Source organism: Leuciscus leuciscus, assembly GCF_965113295.1.
Source record: "Leuciscus leuciscus genome assembly, chromosome: 22".
Lineage (NCBI taxonomy): Eukaryota > Metazoa > Chordata > Actinopteri > Cypriniformes > Leuciscidae > Leuciscus > Leuciscus leuciscus.
Genome location: NC_138746.1, coordinates 5,845,755 through 5,868,246, shown reverse-complemented (window position 1 = coordinate 5,868,246; position 22,492 = coordinate 5,845,755). Strand labels below are relative to the sequence as shown.

At 37.2% G+C, this 22,492-nt stretch overlaps 2 protein-coding genes across 3 annotated transcripts in view; one reads left to right on the top strand and one right to left on the bottom strand.

The window, feature by feature from the left end:
• The window catches only part of cdh23 (cadherin-related 23), a 270,521-nt gene that overhangs the window by 207,277 nt on the left and 40,752 nt on the right, over window positions 1-22,492 (top strand). Inside the window, exons 22-33 of one of the 2 annotated variants that reach the window (XM_082153247.1) lie at window positions 1,784-1,973; window positions 2,890-3,035; window positions 6,311-6,530; window positions 6,620-6,772; window positions 7,596-7,709; window positions 8,861-9,009; window positions 16,679-16,739; window positions 17,648-17,793; window positions 18,671-18,806; window positions 20,466-20,854; window positions 21,792-21,893; window positions 22,278-22,430. In XM_082153247.1, the coding sequence (XP_082009373.1) occupies window positions 1,784-1,973; window positions 2,890-3,035; window positions 6,311-6,530; window positions 6,620-6,772; window positions 7,596-7,709; window positions 8,861-9,009; window positions 16,679-16,739; window positions 17,648-17,793; window positions 18,671-18,806; window positions 20,466-20,854; window positions 21,792-21,893; window positions 22,278-22,430 (1,959 nt within the window). Of the gene's footprint in view, window positions 1-1,783; window positions 1,974-2,889; window positions 3,036-6,310; window positions 6,531-6,619; window positions 6,773-7,496; window positions 7,506-7,595; window positions 7,710-8,860; window positions 9,010-16,678; window positions 16,740-17,647; window positions 17,794-18,670; window positions 18,807-20,465; window positions 20,855-21,791; window positions 21,894-22,277; window positions 22,431-22,492 lie in introns of those variants that run through there. The other variant, XM_082153248.1, reaches the window with a different exon arrangement.
• LOC309486246 (uncharacterized protein) lies at window positions 10,117-16,663 on the bottom strand. The gene is made up of 2 exons (XM_082153515.1): window positions 14,841-16,663; window positions 10,117-11,254 (listed from the first exon to the last, which is right to left on the bottom strand). The coding sequence occupies exon 2, from the start codon at window positions 11,239-11,241 to the stop codon at window positions 10,801-10,803; it is 441 nt and encodes a 146-aa protein (XP_082009641.1). The 5' UTR covers window positions 11,242-11,254; window positions 14,841-16,663; the 3' UTR covers window positions 10,117-10,800.

The window sequence follows — 22,492 nt, the reverse complement described above, 5'->3', positions numbered from 1 at the left end:
AATTTTAATCACAGAGCAGTGGATGTAGAAACCAAATCTTTTAAAGCTTTTGACTTCCACACTCTGGTCCAGACTTCCACAATCAGTCTATTTACCAGTCAAAACAGTGGTATTGTGTGATCTAATCTAATCAGTATCATGTACTCACTATCATGTCATTTAAGACTCCTTTTATCTGATGATTTACCGAATTCCCAAGTTATTCTTTTCCGTGCAGCATTCAGTAATGCTTGGGGTTGGTAAGGTTTTTTCATGTTTTTGAAGGAAGTCTCTTATGCTCACCAAGGCTGCATTTATTTGATCCAAAATACAGTAAAAACATGAATATTGTGAAATATTTTTACAATATAAATGAACTGTTTTCTATTTCAGTAAATTTTAAAAAGTAATTTATTCCTGTGATGTCAAAGCTGGATTTTCAGCATCATTACTCCAGTCTTCAGTCACATGATCCTTCAGAAATCATTCTAATATGCTGATTTGCTGCTCAAAAAACATTTCTTATTATCATATCATGTTGAAAACAGTTGTGCTGCTTAATATTTTTGTGGCATCGGGACACAATTTTTTTCCAGATTTTTTTCAAAAACTTTTTTTTTTACAACAGATGATTTTTGTTAAAGGTGAACTAAGTAACTTTTTTTACCTTAACTGAACAGCTTCGGAGTCATTGGAATGGTTATATTACTTATTTCGGGTTGAATGGTGGTCGTTTCGCACCCCCCTGGTGCCCGTGAGCGGAAAATACGCACTTGCAACTTTGAGCCGGCGGGCCGCCGGCCGCTGCGTCAGGAAGTCTCGCGTGATATCAGGTCTCGCGATGTAAACAATTGCTTTACGGCCAAAAGAAATCTGCTAAAATGCTGTCATTATTGCGCTCCCTCACGCTGTCCGAACCCGAATGAAGAAGACGTTTTAAAGAATGTCCCATCTGCTTTGATGTCGTTGATCTATAGCCTCTGGTGTCTGAGAATCAACAACGAGTTTTTACGACAGTGTTGTCAAATATCTATTCCGAAGCTGTGGGGGGAGCTCTAGAGAGAAACCTGCGAGCAAAAAGCGAGAATACAGCGAAGAAGTCCCGAAGCTACTGAGTGCTGCTTTAAATAACAGTTTAATTTTTGACCTGTTTTTCACACAAAGCTATCATGTAACCTCAGAAGACTATGAACACAGATCACATGGACTACTTTTATGATATGTGATATATGATGTTTTTTTTATTTTTATAATTTTATAATTTTTGAAGCTTGACAGCCAGGGACAAGGCCCTGTATTCTTTCATATGAAAAAAGCATTGAGGACTTTCTGCAAAAGGAATACAAACGACTGCAGGACAACATATTTTAACATCGCATAATCACACACATCAACTTTAAAATGGTCTGTAAACATGCCTGAATAAATGTGTGTAAAATAAAATCCCTCAGAGTTCAATTCAATTAGATAAAGTTTACATTAGACCCATGCCATTCATCACCCGTTTAAACTCCCTCGAATCAATGAAGAACACAGTCGTCTGGTCCTTCCTGTTTTAATAATTAAAGACTTACAGAACCTTTGTTCTCTAATGACCAATTAAGTGATTTTCAGTGCTTTCTGCACCAGCACTGTGAATAATTGATTGGCTCTTTAAAAAAAAATAACAGCCAGGGTTTTATACAGTTATGCCCCATGCATAAATCTCCCATCATGCCATTCTGTGGGGAGATGATTGGTGTGATTTAATTTCTGCACCTTGGAACTCTGTTTTGTGACTCATTTTTTATTTTTCTCTTTGCAGATATTAGCAGTGGACCCTGATTATGGTGATAATGGGACAGTGGTTTATTCCATAAATCCAGAGAACCCCTTCTACACCATCAACCGCAACACTGGGAAGATCCGCACCAGTGGAGCTGTGCTGGACAGAGAGAGTCAAAACGCCCGGTCCGCACAGCTTATGAGGACCATCATTGTCTCTGCTATCGACCGTAAGCAACTCTCAGCTGTCCCATAATGCCTCGCTCTCTCTCTGAGGCCACAATAAAGCTAGTTTTACAGTCGCCAACCTTCAGTGTCTTTAAATCATGCTAACACACCAGTCTTCCCATATCTCCAGTATAAAGTTTGTATGTTGTGCACAGTATGTAAACTTTGGACACACTACAGTTCTAAAGTTAATACTTTATGAATTATTCATGCGTTAAACAGATTTGACAGTGAAGACATTTATAATGCTACAAAAAGATTTCTATGTCAAATAAATGCTGTTCTTTTGAACTTTCTGTTCATCATATAATCCTGAAAAATAAAATGTGAATACATTAAGACTGGAGTAATGATGCTAAAAATTCAGCTCTGTCATCACAGGAATAAATTACATTTTAAAATATATTTAAATAAAAACAGTTATTTTAAATTGTAAAAATATTTGACTATATTACTGTTTGTTTCTGTATGTTTAGTCAAATGCATAAGAGATTTAATTGAGCGTAAGAGACTTCTTTCAAAAACTTGACCTTTCACAAACTGAATGAAATCAGATTTTAAAAATCATTTCATTAATTCCAAGATATCCATGTGCTGAATTTTATAATCACAATATTATATATCAAAGTATGTATTCATGCTGATCATTGCCTAATTCTATTTCACTTACTATAAAAATAGTATGCAGTGTATACCGTGCAGTATTCACTTAGTAAGGTGTTACTCCTTTCCAAACACATCCTTTGTTTTGTCTGCCTCCTCACAATTTGTCTTTCTCCCTCTATTAGTTGTGTTTGACAATATAAACTGATATTTCTTTAAATAATTCCTTCCCCCTCAGTGGATCTAATGACTAAAGAAAACTCAGATAAGTGATGCCATATTTGAGTATTCTCTTTGTTGTGCTGCCCTCCTCAGGTGGGACACCTCCACTGCGCTCTTCAGCCAGCGCTACGGTGTATGTGAACCTCCTGGATCTCAATGACAACGATCCTGCCTTTCTCAACCTCCCATTTGTTGCTGAAGTACCAGAGGGGCTTCCTATTGGATCGTCTGTGTTCAGGGTTAGCATTTGATTGATCCACAGGGACTGAAAGTTCACTGATTAAATATTCAACAATCATTTCATTTTAGTATGCTGGCCCGGGTTAATATCCTCATTTGAAATATATATTTTAAATAAACCAAGCAATAATTGCAACTGAATTTGACAGACAGTAATCACCAGGCATTTTCACTGTATGAAAATTTGCAGATTTGACATTTTGATAACTACGTTGGGAAAATTGCTGCCAACTCTCACGCATTGAGCATGAGACTCACACAATTGACACTTTTCACACGCTCTCTCTCCACACATCCATTTTCTCATGCAGAGAAAAATTGCGAAGCAAAGAGGACACTGACAAGACACTTGACAGACAAGACAGAGCTGGTTACTCTTTTTATATGAAACAAATTCTCAGCTCTCAGATTCTGTAAATTTTATTACGAAATGCAAACAATAAATACTGTTTTGGCGCTTGTAAATGTGAAGCGACAGATCGCTGTAGCGCCTCAGTTCAAGCGGCACGTGAACCGATCATCTCTTACTCGAAGTAAATAAACACGAATGAACAGGTATGTTGAAAGATACATTACAACTTGCCTCATACATAATATTGATCAATCAGTGTTTTTCACCAGCGGAAAGAGGTCAATAAAACAGCTGGAGAACAATAGCCTGTCACTTAACATTTACCTCAGAAAAAAGCCCTTTAATGACCATAGCACGTGAGTTGGCTAGTTGGTTAGTTTAGCTATAGAGAGGAGTTGCCTATTTTGCTAAATATGTGCACTATATTACATATTTATTATAATTTTACTAAGGCCTATATCATTAAAATATGTTGTTATAACAATAAGAACCGCATCATATTTAATTTGTTTGGTTATTTTAACCTTTAATAATAATACCAGCTTAAAAACATTCTGTTTTGACAATCGTACACTTTTTTTTGTTTTATTTTTTACAACCCCCCCAATCCTCCATTTCCATAATTCTCACTCCAAGCTAAACTCAAAAGTTGGCAGCCCTGAAAATGCATCATGGTATCCACAAAAATATTTGGCAGCACAACTGTTTTTAACATGGATAATAACTAGAAAGTAAAGTTTGTTGGGAAAAACTTTTATGTTGGCTTGACAAAGCCTTAAGCTTCCTAGCATGATTTATCATGTTGTTAGCATGTCTTAGTAGCCTGGAAATTCAGACCAAAATCTGAAAGATTAATGGTCTGGCGTCGACTAATGAAAATCGTCCAGCTCGAGGGGCGGCACCAAGCATGCATTTGAAAATCTCACTGCACGCAACTGGATAACACTACGACCAATCACAACAATAAACCCCATACGCTTAGCTACCAGCGGAGCTAACTGGTAGATTAGACTCTTACCGAATCCGGTCGGCAAAACAGCAAAAACGCACTTCTTGCAAAGGAACGATTCGAGCGGCGTCTTCTGTTCCTGTTTTAGATAAAAAGCCAAGTCTAACTCGTTCATTGTAGCGGCCAAAGCTGTTTCAAACAACTGGTGTTCATCCATAGCCATCTTGCAATGTTATCTAATAACTTCGACGTCACAGCGCTGTCGTCATCTGTTTAGCCCGCCTCTGGCCCGCCTATATCAGATAACCCGATGTGATTGGTGCAGCTCAGATCGAGGGGCATATTTAATGAGCATCATTACTCGACACCAGAGTAACTCGCTGAGCAAAATCAACTTGTGCTCTCGCGAGAACTCTGGATTACCAGGGTAATGTCTTAGCATGTGTCCAGCGTTATTTTACATTTTGCTGACATGTTTTAATACATTGCTAGCATGAATCAACATGTTCCAAGCATTTTAGCATGTTACTAGCATGAATTACCAAAACACTAAATGTTGCTAGCATGTTTTAGCACATTGCTAGATTGTTTTAACATGTTGCTGGTATGTTTTAACACACTGTTAACATGTTTTAGCCAGTGGCGGAGCCAGGAGTTTTTCATAGGGGTGACCAGGCAAGGGCCAGCAACCAGTCTGGGGTGGCACAGAAATCTTAATTATTTTATCATAAAAAATTATTTGATAATGTTTTAGTGCCTACACAACTGAATAAAGTTAATTTGTACTTAATTGTAATTGAGATAGTAGTGAAATAGGAATCATGGAATACTGAGTGAATTTTATATTTTTTTATTATTACCCACCACCTCATATTAAAATTAATTAAATAGTAATAAAAGGGCACACACTATAGCTAAAGTTCAACTTGTTCAGTTAGCTTGGTTCTGGTTCTCAAAATCTCCAATAGCTTGTTCTACATTGTTGCATCTTCATGGATGAGATAACATGCAGATAACTACTGTAGTCCAAAGATTATTCAACCTTCAATGCGTTTTATATAATCAATGAACTCTTCAACCAATTCTGAGTTTGTCAAAAAAAAAGTTTAACTTTCTATATTAGTTGTCAAAATAAGTAATTGCAACAGTTCTATCATGCCTAAATTAAAAAGGAAAACAAAAGTTCTCTTTTGAATCGCCATGTGCAAGAATGTGAACAAGGCGGAAGTCAACAGCACATAATGTAATGTTGCCAGAATGTAAAATTAGTTATTTTATGGATTTAAACATTATCCATTTTTGTTTGTCCTTTACAAATGAACGCAAAATGAATGCCTATCGTTTAGTACAAATGCACAGTGCTCACATTTATTTGGACATTAAAACATTACATATCAGTTTGTGCCTTATATTGTGATCTCACATAGCAGAATATTTTAATCCAGACACATGTGATGCATATATAACAAATACATGCATGCAGTTTTGACAGCTTTAATCGCCTTTTTGATTCTTACATGAGTTAATTGACGACAACTACGACTACAGCACGCCGCATTTGCACGTGATGTGCGTACCGCAAGCACAGTATGACAGGAAAGTTAGTTAGTTTTACTGACATTTGGCCTGACAAAATCTCATCTTACCAGAGATAGCCAACTGAATATGGACAACGCCCTTTTCTCAGCATCTGACAGAAGTGTCACAAGCTTTCACACACATCTTCTAAAATAAAAGTAGCATCAGAAAAAAAGAGAATTACGTTTGTTGTTGACTGCACACTATAAAATGCACACATTTTAGCACGTTGCTAGCATGTTTTAGCACATTGCTAGCTTTAATTAACATGTTGCTATCATGAATTATCTTGCACCAATTCTCTGGTCATCTTTGATTCAATGTTGAGGTATAATGAAGTTATTGTAATAAAACTGTCCTGTGCTCTTCTGCCCCCTGCTGGTTTCCTCCCTCAGGTGCAGGTGCAGGACCCTGATGAAGGTGACAACGGCGCGGTTACCATGGCGCTTCAGATGGGGATGCCGCGGCTGGACTTCAGGCTCAACATCACCACAGGAATCCTGGTTTCCACGGCAGTGCTGGACCGCGAGCAGATTGGCCAGTATTATCTGAGAATTATTGCGTATGACGCTGGCCAGTTTCCACGAACATCCACCAGCACTCTCACTATCACAGGTACCGAGAGCAGGAGGTCTAGCTGTCAATACCTTGTGTTCAAAAGCAAATGCTGAATTATGTTACTGTGTGTCTCTCTTTCTGTGCAGTTTTGGACATGAATGATGAGACGCCAACCTTCTTTCCCAGCGTTTATAACGTATCGTTGGATGAGAGCGTGCCCCGTGATTATGTGCTGGTCAGACTGAACTGCATAGACAATGACACGGGTCTTAACGCAGAGCTCAGCTATTTTATCACAGGTCAGAGTGCAGAAGGTCACAGATCAGAGGGTGCGAATGAGTTTGTGCTGATGGAGCAACACTGTGGGATTTTGGCTGGGTCTGCTGTGACCCACAGTGACTCGCTTTCAGCAAATGTGAAGCTAAGGCTAAGGCATCATAGCCTTAACAACACAGCTTTCCAGTTTCTAAATATAGCCTAGGGGCCAACGTATTGAGCACAGCATTGTTACATCTCAGTTACAAGAAGACGGATGACGCTCATTCAATTGTGAAAAGTGATAACTTTCTTTAGTTTGTAATGTTGCTGGTTGAGCATGAAAAAGGTCTGCAAAGTTCCAAAGCACAAAGTTTCTGAACAGTTTCTGAACTCCCTGAAACACCTCCATTGTAGTCTTGTGTTTTATTCTGGGAACAAACATGCCACAATATTCCTAAATAAATAATAACTGCCCAAGGCATACGCAAAATAAAGGGGCGGGGCCTGGTTGAGTTGCGTTAGTAGTGTGTTAAAAACTTGCGGTTATGGTAAGCGGTGTGACATTTCCTAAACACACTCGAAGCGGTTGACCAATCACAACACACTGGTCCAATCAGAGCACATTGTGCTTTTCAGAAGGAGGGGCTTCATAGAGACAGGAACTGAACAGAGTGTTACTGACAGAGAGGTGCTGCAACAATGTCAAATATGTACCGATATGTAACAACATTCTAATCTCAAACTCCATTGAAATCAATTAGTGTGACAACACAGGTAGCACATTCAAAATCAGTCAAGCACACTAGGGTTTGGGACAGAGCCGTGATTTGTGATTTCTCAGCCTATGTTTTTGTGTCCCAATAGGAGGGAACCAAGATGGAAAGTTTAGCGTGGGCTTCCGGACAGGTGTGGTTCGAACTGTGGTGGGTCTGGATCGAGAGACTCAGGGCTCGTACAGACTGGTGATTGAAGCGATTGGTGAGTTTCATATATAGGTGTTAAAACAACTGGTTATGCATGTGTGCATGCATATGTGGTATGATCTTTTGCAGTTTCCTGTATAAATGACATTGAATTGAAAGAAGTGTTGTGGTTTCCTGTTTGAGCTGTGCAGCGTTCAGAAATACGCCAGCTGTTCTAATACCAGTTTGATGAGCTTCTATGAAAATACGCTCTCCACTTTTTTCCATACTGAGAAGTTCATCATTGTACTTATCTAAACTTAAGTACTCATTGTACTTAAATAAAAACACTCTTGCAAGTCATTTTACATAGAAGAATATGTATATATATATATATATATATATGAAGAGTTCAGATGCAAAAGCCTCTAAATGCCATCTGACATTTTCTCATAGAATGATCATTTTTATCAAGCTTGTATATTTAAGTTCAGTAATTTCACTTAAATGACAATTAATAGGTAATCTTCATTGCCATTTAAGTGAAATTATTGAATTTAAATATACGAGCTTGATAAAAATGATCATTCTATGAGAAAATTTCAGATGGCATTTAGAGGCTTTTGCATCTGAACTCTTCATATATATATATATATACACGCAAGAATTCTGACTTTATAACTCGCAATTACGTTAAATAATTTTTTTTTCATAATAATAATTATATATATATATATATATCATATTTTTGCAACACATTTTACACCAATACAAGTAAATGTGGTACGCAAAAACTGTCAAGGGTCTTTTTTTTTTTTTAGCACAGTCATGTTTCTGTTGCTTGGCACAACTATTGGTTATATAAAAATGACTAGTATTACCATGCAACACCAGTGAAGATATTAGTCATAAGGGCTTTATTGTGCATTTTTATGTTGCTATCAGTGTTGCCATGGTCATGGAAAACCTGGAACTATTAGCTATAATGCAAATTAGAATGCATATAATATAAATTATAATCTATAAAAAAATATTATTTTAAGTATGCTTTGTTTCAAGTTCCAGCTCTTCTTTAGTTCAGTCTTTTTAAAAATCCCTATCCAATAATCCTAAATGACTGGAAATGTCAGAGAAATCGGTCAACCTTGAACTTGTGCTGTATTTTATTTGAACTGAGAGTAGCATTTCCAAGCCGTATTGTCCAGACTGTTGATGGTTTTCCTGTAGATAACGGTCCAGCGGGAGGACGGAGAACAGGCACAGCTACAGTATATGTGGAGGTGCTGGACGTCAATGACAACAGGCCTATATTCCTCCAGAACAGCTATGAGACCAGCGTCCTGGAGAACATATCAAGAGGAACTAGTATATTACAGGTACACATGCACATATTCACAATTCACTGTTCTATATGGAAACTATGCTCATGAATATATATTTTTAGAAAAACAACAACAACAAAACATTTTTTCAATAGTGGTATTATGAAGTAGCACATGGGGTTGTAAGATTGTTACATTGTGTTTTTGTTTGTCTGTAACCATGGCAGCAGTATCATGTCATGCCAGATGTTTTCTGTGATGTCATGTTCCAGTGTGCTGGTAACCTTCTCTAGACTGGCAACAATTGCCACAATAGGGTAACCATGACATAGTCAAAAGTTCTAAAACTCTGTTGACTAAATAAATGGGTTTTTTTTGTTTTCAAAGAAAAAAAAAAAAGATGAATTGAACTGTTATTAAAGCTTTGTTTGGGAAATAATTGTTAATATGCCAATCTTTTTGAGTTTGCAAGAAACAAATCCTATAATTTGGACACCTAAAGCACACTTTAAACATGTATCAAAACCATAAACCAAGTGACAATAAGATTTAAAAATAGCACAAACACACTTGCTTACTTTTAAAGCAAAATATTTCACAAAAATATGTTTTAAATGATAAAACGAGATATTATAGTCCTATACTATTCAGTAGTTTAAAATTAGCACAAGTTCTGCAAATGCCACTTGGTTCGCTGTTTTGGTTTCTAATGCGATGACATTCAGATATTTTTAAGAACGCAAGTGTACAAATACTCTAGGGCCCACTGTACACATAAACATAGATGCAAATTAATGTGAATTTCCTCCAAATAAATAGTTCTGTTGTTAATGCCCTGTCAAAATGGCCACCAGTACTCCGAGAGCTGAAAGTCAGGTCTTTTAGAGGATGTGATGTTGGCAATGTCCAGCTGTTTATAAAGTTGCTGTCACCATATGGTTAGATCATTGAGTCACATCTTGTTTCGATTGAAGGTAATGGTGAATGAAATGAGTTGTCTTCCTGTACACAGCCTGATCTCTTTCAGTACTGATAGCCGATTATTACTGGGTCTGCTCTCATGTTTGCATTAAAACACTGATTGTGTAAAGTTCCAAAACCTAGTGAGCTGACTACCTAGACAGCATTTAAAAGGATTATAGGTAACACTTCAGATGCAAATAGAGTTTGAAAAAAGTTTTAATATACATGGAGAGCATTATTACACATGGACCAGATGTAAACAACATGGATACTGGCTGTTTCAAATTCTGAAGCAGCATCAAAATAAAAATAAATGGAAATAAATAAGTACTAAAACTAAAACTGAATATATATACTGTGTGTATATATATATATGTATATGTATATATTAGTTTTAGTTCAATTTTAGTTTTTATTTAGTTAGTAATTTCAACTTTCAACTAAAACAAATTTGTTTTAATTTTTCATCTAATATTTATATTTAATTTCAGATTTATTTCAATGAACAAAAATGTTTTAAATATTTTTACTTTTAGTTTGTTAATAATTATAACCGTGGCAACATCATATGCATCCCTCAAAGGAAAAGGTAATCCCAGAATGCATTGCATTGAGCAGACAATGGCAGACAAGTTGATAGAAATGTCAATTCTAAACATACATTTCTTTCAGTTCCTGAAAGTTTCGATACGATCAATTAAATCTAAATAAAACTAATTGTATCTAATATTGTATGTTATGCATTTTTATGCTTAGCAAACATTTTTGGAATCTACAGTCTAGTTTCCTGTAGCTGGAGTTTCTCCCTATGAAGTGCACTACGAATCAGTCACTTAAAAGGCAGGAGACCGCAAGGTGACTCACTAGGTTTTGCAACAGAGCTCAAATCTCGGTGGCATACTGCAGCAGAGATGGTATAGTAATGTATGTGTAGGAGTCATTTGTCTTTGACTCTGCGGGCTGCTTTGACCCTGATTGCTTCCGGCTCTGGGCGACGTATGGCTGAACTGGTCTTCTGAACGCCGGCGTGGAGGAGAACGACTGCCTCATAGAGCCCAAGCGCTTCCAGAGCTTCAGCTGGGGCTCGCTGGATGGAGTCTGACCCCCCGAGAGACCGTCCACCGGGCCACAGTCCCCATCCACACCCCACGACCCCCCCGTCGAGCAGCCCATCGCCAGAACAATCACACAGCCCCCGAACACAACGAAGAGACACGCGATGATGATGATGGTCAGGAGGGGCTGTTGAAGATCCAGAGGTGGAGATGATGGGGAGACGGGAAGGGAGAGATTGGAGAGGGTCAGATTGAAGGGAGCGTCCATTTCGTTCCTGGATCTGTGGAGAAGTGGGAGTTAGAGAATTAAATCTGGGTCAAGTGGAGTGCATTTATAGTGAAGATGTAGGTGTTTTTGTGACACTCTGGGTTCAGGCTTGTGCAAATGTGTGAATACGTGCTTGTACGAGACGCATGCAAGATTCCAGGATGTGGTTAACAGGTGTGTGTGCGCGTGTGTACGCTTGAAAAGAAAGAATCTTTTTAATATCTTAATTATTTGTTTTAAGCAGCAATGATACGGCAAGCAATTAGACACTTAAAACCTAAGGCCTAAAACATCTACACAACAACTGTGTGAAAACAAGTGCTTTGAGTTTGTATGGGTCAAAGCAAATCATTACACAATTCAAGTTTCCTTCGTTTTTTTTTTTTTTTAAAGACCCTACTAAATCTCACATGTGAGTTTTGGACGAGATTACAACACTGACTCACGCTGTGCTCAGATTTGCCAAGATAATCTGCGATGAAAAGTCTGAGATTTCTTATGAAACTCATGATCTCATTTCATAAGCTCTGGAATTATTGTGTCTAATTTATTTCTCTTAAGTAGTGTCGTTATTGTTAACTAAAACGTAACTATTTTCGCTAATTGAAGTAAAGCTGAAATCAAATAAAATGTAAAAACTTAAACTTGAAAACATAAATTATAAATGTTACACTAACTGAAAAAAAAAAGTTTGAATTGAAAAACTGAATGCTAAAACTGAAATAAAAGTAAATTAAAGCTAAATAAAAATAATTTATAAAAACAAAAATTAATCAAAATTACACAACAAAATGACTAAAATGTAAACTAAAATGAAAAAAAAGCTAAATATGAGTATATACTATAAAATAGGCTCGCCTAATGATTTCTATTCGCACCATCTGAGATGATACTCAAATGAGCAATGAAAGCGCAACATCTTAGCACATTTTCCTGTAGGTAAACACAGTGTGGTTTGTGGTAGCGGGACTGAACACCTACAGTTCACACATATTATCATCATTACCATCTAGCATCTCTACACACGCAGCTCACGGTGCTTCTCTGCAAGACTAGCAAAATGACTGAGCGATTTCTGTCAAGAAATGTCAAGAAAGGTCAAAGTATAGTAGATTTATATTGCACTATATCGATTACAGATTAGCAAAAGTCTCTTACTCATAAAATCACACACACACACACACACACACACACACACACACACACACACACACACACACACACACACACACACACACACACACACACACACACACACATACACCCAGCAGGGGCAGATTAAGGTCTACACAGGCCCCTGTGCTCAGTGATTTCTGGAGCCAAAGACAACACACACAATACAAACACATGCGCATGACCCAAATGTTGTATCACTAATAATGGCCGTTCAGGTGAAGTGATTCAATATCTGCTGGGGTGGCACAGAGGGGACTTGACTTGACTTGACTTGACTTGACTTGACTTGACTTGACTTGACTTGACCAGGGAAAACTAAAATTAATACTAACTGTATAAGTACCGTATAAATGTTTACTTCTCAATTATGCACCATTTACCATCTGTAATACTATGGTGTAGCCTAACCACTAGATGGCTGTACAGCCCTATATATAAATATATAAACATGGCTGTGTATTCTCTAGTTGCTGGGAACATTGTTTTCAGACATAATTTACTTGTATTAGGTTTTGCATTTGGATATACGCATTTTTAGCCATTATTAAAGACTACTTTTTGTCAAAGTTGCATTTTTTTCCAAGTAAAATATCTAAAAATCCTTAAAACAAGATATATTCACTTGAGGAACAGCACTGCATAAGATATCGACTTGTTTTCAGTGCACTGTAAAAATGATATGATCAATAAGTTATGACAACATGTTTTTTCAACTTTTTATATCATATACAGCATTGCTTCTAAAATAATTTTTTTTAAGTTGTTTTTATTTTTAGTTTATTTTAATGAAAAGAAAAAGACCAATTAAACACTGTTATTTTTTGCAGTGTATGCAAGTTAGTTGAATTTAAACACTGTTGTAATTGGTAATTGGATCACCATCACATTACCTCAATAAAACATGTTCATTTACGTACAAGGTGAATGCGTTTGCTAAGCATACACGTCTGTTTATGTACTTTCTGGCCTACATCACTCCCATAAACACATTTGAAATGGTATTTGACATTAAAAATGTCGGTGCCCCATTAAGTGAGCAGTCAGATGAGAAATGTGGCTAGTTGGTTTTCTTTTGGGGTTTTTTGCAAGCTAAATTGGGTCTGTTAAAATAACTCTCAATCCATCTGAAACACACACAAACACACACAGCGTAGCACCCAAGTCACCAATTACTCTACCTATCTGCTCCTAAATGTCAGCATGTTCAATTCTAAGCACACAGAGTGTGACTTATCGCTTTGATGAAAACACATTGAGACATGAAATTATTCTTCATCTTAAATGCCACAAACAGTCTGAAAAGGCCATTCAGACGAGAACTATTGTTAGTGAAACGCTTCATTAGTTACCGCGGTACCAATCTGCTGAAATGCATTTATGCACACATCATCACATTTTTGCTTTGCTTAAGCAGGCAGCTAGAATCGGTTTTATGCTTCTTCTTTTTCTTGGTGCACTAGTCTTTGGTGGGAAAACAAACAAAAAAAAAACAAAAAAAAAGAAAACAAAAAAAATATAATCTAATACAAATCTAATTTCTAATTTAAAGTGTATTTTTAAGTACGTTTCAGTAAGAACAGTAAGATATGAAGTAGGTTTTGTCTCTTGTTTTGATTGTTAGACTATTGTTTTTACTAAGTTTTTTATGTTTTTAAAAGTCTCTCATGTTCACCAAGGCTGTCTGAAAACAGTAATATTGTGAAATATTTCAATTCAAAATTACTGTTTTCTGTTTGAATATTTTTTACAATGTCATTCATGGTATTTCTGTGAATTTGCAGCATTATTACTCTAGTCTTCCGTGTCACATGATCCATCAGAAATCATTCTAATAAGCTGATTTGCTTCCCAAGACTCATTTCTTATTATTATCGTTGTTTAAAACAGTATTTTAGTGGAAAGTTCAAAAGAACAGCATTTATTTGAAACATACTTTTTTTAAGTCTTTAGTGACACTTTTGATCAATTGAATGCATCTTTACTAAATAAAAGTACAAATTTCTTAAACTTATTGACACCAAACTCTATATTGGTAGTGTACACAATGTGTTTCCCTTTATAGTAACCTTTGTGGTATTTGTTGTGAATAGTTCATGAGTCAGTGATTTCAGGCAAAGCATATGCACGAATTAGTGAAATACAATAATGCAAACGTGGCTTATGTTGTCCCGTGTACTTTATGGCTGACATCATGGCAAAAATAAAATGGATTCGGTCCTGCTGAATGAATGTCCATGCTGGTTTATGCTGGTTGGTGTGGGTTTGGTGCTGGTGGACCAGCATAGCCATGTTGCTCAGCAGAACAAAAATGAAAAATCCCGGTAGGAAACCAGCATTTAAAACAAAACTTATCCTGGTGTTTTCAACAAGGGTCCAATGAATAGCATTTATTTTTCAGGTTAGTCTTTGTGGTTCAACTTTACCTTTAGCGTTGGACGCGATTAGTGAGTCCTCCAAAGTTCCTCTTGTTTCAAATCACGTTGTCACCAAGATCGTTTGGAGATGAGACAGCTGGAAGATGGGGATCAGAACGTGTGCAGAAAGAGCAGCTAATATCCGTTCGGAGAGACTCTAAATCAACCTCTCCTTCTTTTTTGACCATAGCAGTGTGTTTCATGAGCTAAAAACCTTATTCTGAGCCAAACTTTCAGCCTCAAGATTTAACCCCCCCCATGTGATGGTATGGTCCAGTCTGCCTGTTCTATTCATCTCTCTCCAAGAGACCCCCCCTAGACCCCTTCTTTCTTTCTCTCCCCATCCTCCTCCTCATCCCCTACCTCTTTCTTCAACTCTCCACATCTTTTTATAAAGCTAATGAGTCTGAAGGAGGGGCCGTCCTCCTCGCTGTCAGTAGGATTTGACTAATACATGGATGTATTCAGTGTGTGCTAAATGGTTTTACTGTTTAATATGATGAATTTATGTGTGTAGATGTATTTAGGAACAATTGCTGATCCGTGTTTCCATGATTTAAATGATCGTTGAATTTGTATGTGTGCTTTCAAGCCCTTATAAGTTACTACCATGACAACTATTTAAAGGTGAACTGTCTCACTTCTGTTCCACCAGTGTGCTTACTGGAATACTTTATTCCAATTATTTTTATTTATAAATGTAACTATTTATTGAATATTAGTGTTTTTTATCATATTGCTGTTGCATTCAGCAATTTCAGGCTGTGTTGTACTGCAGTTAAGGAGTTTTAGGTTTAAACAGTCTATTAATAGAGTGCAAGAGTCGGGTTCCGGGAAGTAAAAACGTTTCGTTTTCTCCATAAGGAAATTGATTTTGAACGATAACTTAAAAACCCTTAAAGACAGACCTACTGTGAGCTATGAGGTTGTTAATCCATGGGATTTGCGCCAGCCCACATTATTTCAGATTATTTTTTAAATAATCATGGATTTTTTGGGTAAAAACTTCATTGCCCATGCACTGTACAAATTCTACCAATCAGAGCCGAAAAAAGCAACACACTAGCTCTTTAGCCCCGCCCACTCCCATAAAGCACTGCGAATGACGTAATCGAGTTGATCTCCCTATGCTCTCAAAATACTGAAATGTTTGTATATGCATATTTTGCAATAAACTTATAATAATAAACATATCTTTTTATACATATAATCAACATTTTGTAAATGAGTAGTTTTATATTTCTCCATCCCTTTTAATTTGATTATGCTGTTCGCAATGCTTCGTGGGATTGTAGTTCTTTCCCTCACTAAAGCTGTTAAGTACACAGTCTTGTACCTTTGTCTTTTTGTCTGATTTTCAAAAACTTTTTTGCTTCAAATCAAAGGTTGTAGTGTTGTGATTCACCTCGTAGTTGATTGGCTTGGTTCATGACTTATAACTCTTTACGATGACTATTTAAAAATAAATGAATTAAAAAAAAGTACTTCCAGAACCAGCGCCGTTGAAAAAAGGGGCGGGGCACTGTTGCACTCTGTAGTCATCATTACACAGATAGCCCCGCCCCAAATTCACACTATCCGTTGAGCCAATGTCTGGCCCAGGCCGTTCAAACAGAGAGATTGTATTTTATTAGGTGCTGCTAATAATGAAGAAATGCACACATAACTTGAGACGGTGGAAAGGAGGAGTCCAGTTGTAGTCTGTTTGAGAGTTTGAACACATGTTTTTTCAATACATGTATAATGGTTAGGTGTTTGTGGGTGTGAAGTGTTACTTTCGGTCTCACTTTTTAAGAGTACATGTGTGTGTATGTTTTGTGGTTACATGTGTTTGTGTCTGTCTGCAGGTTCAGGCCACAGATGCAGATCAGGGGGAGAATGGAAGAGTTCTGTACAGGATTCTCTCCGGTAACTATTCTTCCTGTTTCCTGATGTCGCGCCTCAATGCCTTGATCAGATGCGCTCCCACTATGTACTATACCAACTATCCAAATTTATTGCAATATATAAATATATAAGTAAGAAAATCTTTTTATAGGAATATTTGGAGTATTTTCAGAATGCCTTTGGACAACATCTCATCTATGGCATACTGTAAACATTGACACAAGCTGTGTTTATCGATATAAAAACAGATTTTATTTTATTTTAGAAAATGTATTTTATTATTTCTTTCTCCTGGTTTTTTTGTGGTTAAATATGACTATACTTTACATGTTTAGACAAATAGAGACAAACCCTGCCAGGAAATACAAAGTTCTGTCATGAAGCTCAAGAAGGCGCAGGCTCATAAGTCCTTAATCTGCTTGCAATCACATCATTCTTTATATAGAATTTGAATGAATATATAGGGCACAGCTGATTGGGCACAGCTGTTTGGGCACAGCTGTTTGGGCACAGCTCATTGGGCACAGCTGATTGGGCACAGCTGACTGGGTACAGCTGATTGGTTGCCAATGAGCTTGCCTATTGTTTGCAGCACGCTTTCAGAAACCCTCCACCTTCCCCAGCTCCACCTGTATAGATCTGCTATGGGGTAATTCATGAATGCTTTTACAGCAGCATCATGTCTTACTTGCTCACAGCAGAATGTCGTGTGTATTGGCAGTGGCGAGTCCCGTACTTTCTCTGCAGCAACAACAGCAGTGTAGCAGATCTATTCCGTATCTATTCTAACATTCTCATACTCATTACCATGCCAAACTCTCAGAGAGTTGTCATGACAGAACATAAATTATCTTTATTGTTTCCATGTGAAGTACTATGTCAGAGTTCGGCAGTATGGCTCATGTGTGTGTGATGTCTGCTCTCCATAGGAAACAATGGTCAGTTTAGCATGGACAGTCTGTCTGGACTCATCAGCAGAGGAACTGTGGCTCTGGACCGAGAGACGCGCAGCTCTCATGTGCTGGAGGTGGAGGCCTACAACAGTGACCAGGGCAGCATGCGCAGCTCTGTCAGGGTGTGTTTGTGTGTCTTTGTGGGGAATAAATGTCATGACATTTTTTCATCCCCATGAGGAAAACAGCTTATAAATCATACTGAATTATGTTTTTTGACTATGTAAAAATGCAGAAAGTTGGATTGTGTTTAGGAGTAGAGTTAGGGGATAGAATATACAGTTTCCACAGTATAAAAAATCATTATGGAAAGTCCCCATAAAACATGTAAAGTATTTGTTTGTGTGTGTGAACTTAAAAGTAAAATCATGTTCAGTGTTGTGTGGCAGGACTTGACTTAATCCTTAAGGTATTGATTACATGGTGAAAAGTGTTGCATATCAGAAAGGTTGCTAAAACTATGCATACATAATTATTTTAAGGGCCCATTTACACTCGGCGTTAACATGCCACCTGTATCCGGTTGTTGTCCACATACACATTGAAAAGACAAGTGTAAACGCGCTTTTGATCGGAATGTCATTCGACTGAACATTTTACATGCATTAACAACGACTGACGAGGAACAAGAGAAACACAAGGGATAACAAGCTAACAAGACACACCTAAAAACAATCAAGACCTACAAAAATGGCACTCGGGACAGGAAGTAACATAAAAGTCCAAACACAACACAGGGAACATGTAACATAAACTAACAGAGATTTAATAAAAAAGAAAATGACACAGTAGTAGACCAAAACAAATTCCTGAAGTAATCCTGAAGCTTTCAAAGAGACAACACACAATAATGATTTTATTTATTTTATTTTATTTATTCTAGCTATAAATGTCATGTTCAATTCTAGAATAAAAGGAAGTGCTGAATATAATGTGTGTGCGTGTGTGTAGCAGCATGTGTTTGTTGTGAATCAGACTGATTGTGAGTTTGCGTTGTAGGTGATTGTGTACGTGGAGGACGTGAATGATGAGTCTCCAGTCTTCACTCAGTCGCAGTACAATCGTCTGGGGCTCAGAGAGACTGCTGGGATTGGTACATCTGTGGTAGTGGTCCGAGCCATAGACCCCGACACAGGTACACAACACTATAAACCCAAACGTATTATGCTTGCATTTCCTCTCTTCTTGACTTTTGTTATTGTGTTGCTGACCACACCAGTTCACTGAGAAGGTTGACAGATGGGGATTATCTATGGTTGCTAATATTGTGTATTCATAACACTTCTCATTTATTATTTTTATATGGTTTTGAATTCCGCAACTGTGCGTGTCATACACTTAACATGGCTCAAGCTGTGTTGGTTTTTTCCATTGATTCTTAATGCCAAACAATATCACAACATTTCTGTTGCACTTCTGCTTGTGTCCGTTTCTGCTTCCCTGTTTCACTTCCTCGTGGAGGATGTCCAGCATGGCATAAGCTGGACAGATGTCTTCCCATGTGCATCTTGAAGGCCTCAGGCTCAGATGCAGTGTGCTGGAGTTTAGACCTGTAGATAAATGTTGAACTGCAATCAAGCTGCTTTTTGAAAAAGTAGTCAGCTACACTACAAGCTACTAACCACATGTAACTACATTGGAGGACTAAGAGGAGGCTCCTGAAAATATAACCAATTATCAATGTAGTAATTAAAAAATAAAAACATGTAAATCAAATTGATATTTCATAAAATGCTTGTTATAAAAATGTATGAATTTATATATTTTTAAATGTGCGAACAATTTGAAAGTGATTTATCTATTTTTATTACATGGCTTGGTTGAATTCTAATGTAGAATGCAGTCTGTTCAGACCGCTGTTAAGTACTGTATAACACACCGTTGCCATGGAAAAACAGAGCGTTGCTATGGACGCAGGATTCTAACCGTAGAGACGGAACGGACTATTTTCTTTAGCGGAAGCAATACAATCGTTTTTAAATCAATAAACTCCTTTTTAATCAATATTTTGTGTCAAATTATTGACATATTTGTTAGGTAGCCATGTAATAAGAGGGATAACCTCAGCTTCGCGTCGGGGTCCTGATCAGCCTGTCGGGGTTGTATTCGCTATAACAACCGCCTTGCTCTACATTATCCCTTACTTAATGGATTATATTTTTTTCCTTTATTTTTTTTTTTAAGTGGGACACCATATAAAATTAACAACGGGTATTTTTGTACAATATTAATCTAACACAACGGTTATTAAAAACATAGATTTAAAATATTTTTTATTATTTAATAAAACTACATTTATTCAAAATACCATTCAAAAATTTGAGTTTGGTAAGATTGTATTTTATTTATTTTTTAAGAAGTCTTATATGCTCACTAATGCTCAGTAAAAACAGTAATATTGTAAATATTATTACAATTTAAAATAGCTGTTTTCAATTTAAATATATTTTATGAAATGCAATTTATTCCTGTGATGCAAAGCTGAATTTCCAGCATCATTACTCCAGTCTTCAGTGTCACATGATCCTTCAGAAATCATTCTAATATGCTGAAACATTTCTTCTTATTATCAATATTGAAAGAAGTTTTTGCTTAATATTTTTGTGTAAACCATGATACATTTTTTCAGGTGTCTTTGGTGAATAGAAAGATCAAAAGAACAGCATTTATTTGAAATAGAAATCTTTTGTAACAATATAATATAATTTTAGATCAATTATTTAATCCATTCTTGCTGAAAAGTATTAATTTCTTTCAATAAAAAAAAAAAATCTTGCTGTCTCTCTGTTTTTAGGGGATGGGGGAGCTGTGGCATATGCTCTGGTCTCCGGTTCTGACCGTAAATTTGAGGTCGATATGAGTACGGGTCTGGTAACCACAGTGGATTACTTGGACTACGAGACCAAGACCAGCTATTTAATGAACGTCTCGGCCACAGATCAGTCAGCGCCGTTCCACCGCGGCTACTGCACCGTTTACGTTACTTTACTCAATGAACTGGACGAAGCCGTAGCCTTTCTATCAGCTGGATACGAGATATCACTGAGGGAGAACATCGCCACAGGGACGGAGGTGGTCCAGGTGAAGGCGCAGTCGGCTGATAACCTGAACCAGCTGACGTACCGCTTCGACCCTGACACCTCACCTGCTGCCCTGGCGCTCTTTAAGATCGACAGCATCACGGTGAGGAAACTCCATATAACTCAATAGATGGGTCTGGTTTGAGAGTTTCACTACTGAATGTAGCAATTTTAAGATGTTAACTATCACACCAAGAGTGATGTAACTCAAAAGAATAACATTGTATGTGATAGACAACTGCTTATTTTGACTAACTGACTAGTCAGCAGGTCAATGTTTGACTCATGCAAATGACTCACCAAACAGCATGCAGCTTCAGCTGTTTTTTTTTTTTAGCAAAGCTAGCAATAAACATTGAGTACTTTCAGGTCCGTTTAACACATTCTTTGTGCTTAAATCTTTCCTATACATTTTTTTCCCCTCAAAATCAGTGCAGAAAATGTGGAAAACACTAAAAATCACTAAAACAAACAACATTTTTTTCTGGGCAATCTGGACACATGACCATGAAGCTCCAATCTTATTGGTTGGTGAATTTTCTTGCAGGATGAACAAAAAAATCAAGCTAGAAAAAATGTTCTACACGCATGGGAAGGGGCTTCTTTTTACAGCTTGAAGCCTCCTTAGGTGTGAAATGTCCATTTTCTTCCCCTTGTGTGTTTAAAATAATTTTTTGGCTCATTTGGTTATAATCTCAGCTAACTATACAAGTGTAATACTCTCAGGTCCGATTAACACATGGATTGTCTTAAATCCCTCCAATTCAATCAGTGCAGAAAATGACGCTTAATCTTAAATCCTATTGGTCAGTAATGTTTCTTGCAGGGTGAACAAAAAAATCAAGCTAGACAGTAGGGAAAAATGACATCACGAGTTAGAATGGGTTTCCTTTACCAGCTTGTCACAGCAAAAATGAATAGGCCGAGTGGTCAAAACCTTGCTGACTGGACTGTCTCACTTTGGTCAAAATGATTCTAATATAATTCAGTCCTGAAAAGATTTAGTTAATTTCTTTACTTGCATTGTGTGCGCTCTACAGGGCCGTATTACTGTGACGGGACAGTTGGACAGAGAACAGGGGGATTCATACACTCTCACTGTTGTGGCCGATGATGGAGGACCCAAGAGAGACTCCACTGTGGTAATGATCTGTTCAGTCTGTAGGTCAAGCTCACTAAAGCCTTCAGCACACTGTAGAGAAGCACACACATTTCTTCTTGTCCTGAATTGTGCACAATATGGCCTTGTTTGTTAAAGTCAATTTAAATGCATGTCTGTAAACAGGATTGTATCCAGAAGCTAGAGTGATAGTGATGTTAAAATGCATATGATAATATGATGTTGATGTACTATATAAACATCTAATTAAACCTGTTCTATTCTCTTTTTTTCCTGATTTCTTTCTTGATGCACATTTGTAGAAGGTAAAAGGGTGATTTTTTTGTCCTCGAATCATTTTTAATGCAACAAATGTTAATATTCTGTCAGAAACAACATCTCAGGTTCCATTGCTTTGTACTTTTGAAAGGTGTCAATCACCATTCTTGACGAGAATGACAACAGCCCAGAGTTTGACATCACTTCGGATTTGTCGGTGGCTATTCCAGAGGACACTCCCATTGGCCAGAGAGTTGCGGTCGTGTTGGCACGGGACAAAGACGCTGGAAGAAATGGATTGGTGAGTAAGACATACCGGTACTCAGAACCCTGTTAAATGAGTTGTCAATCATTCCTAACTCC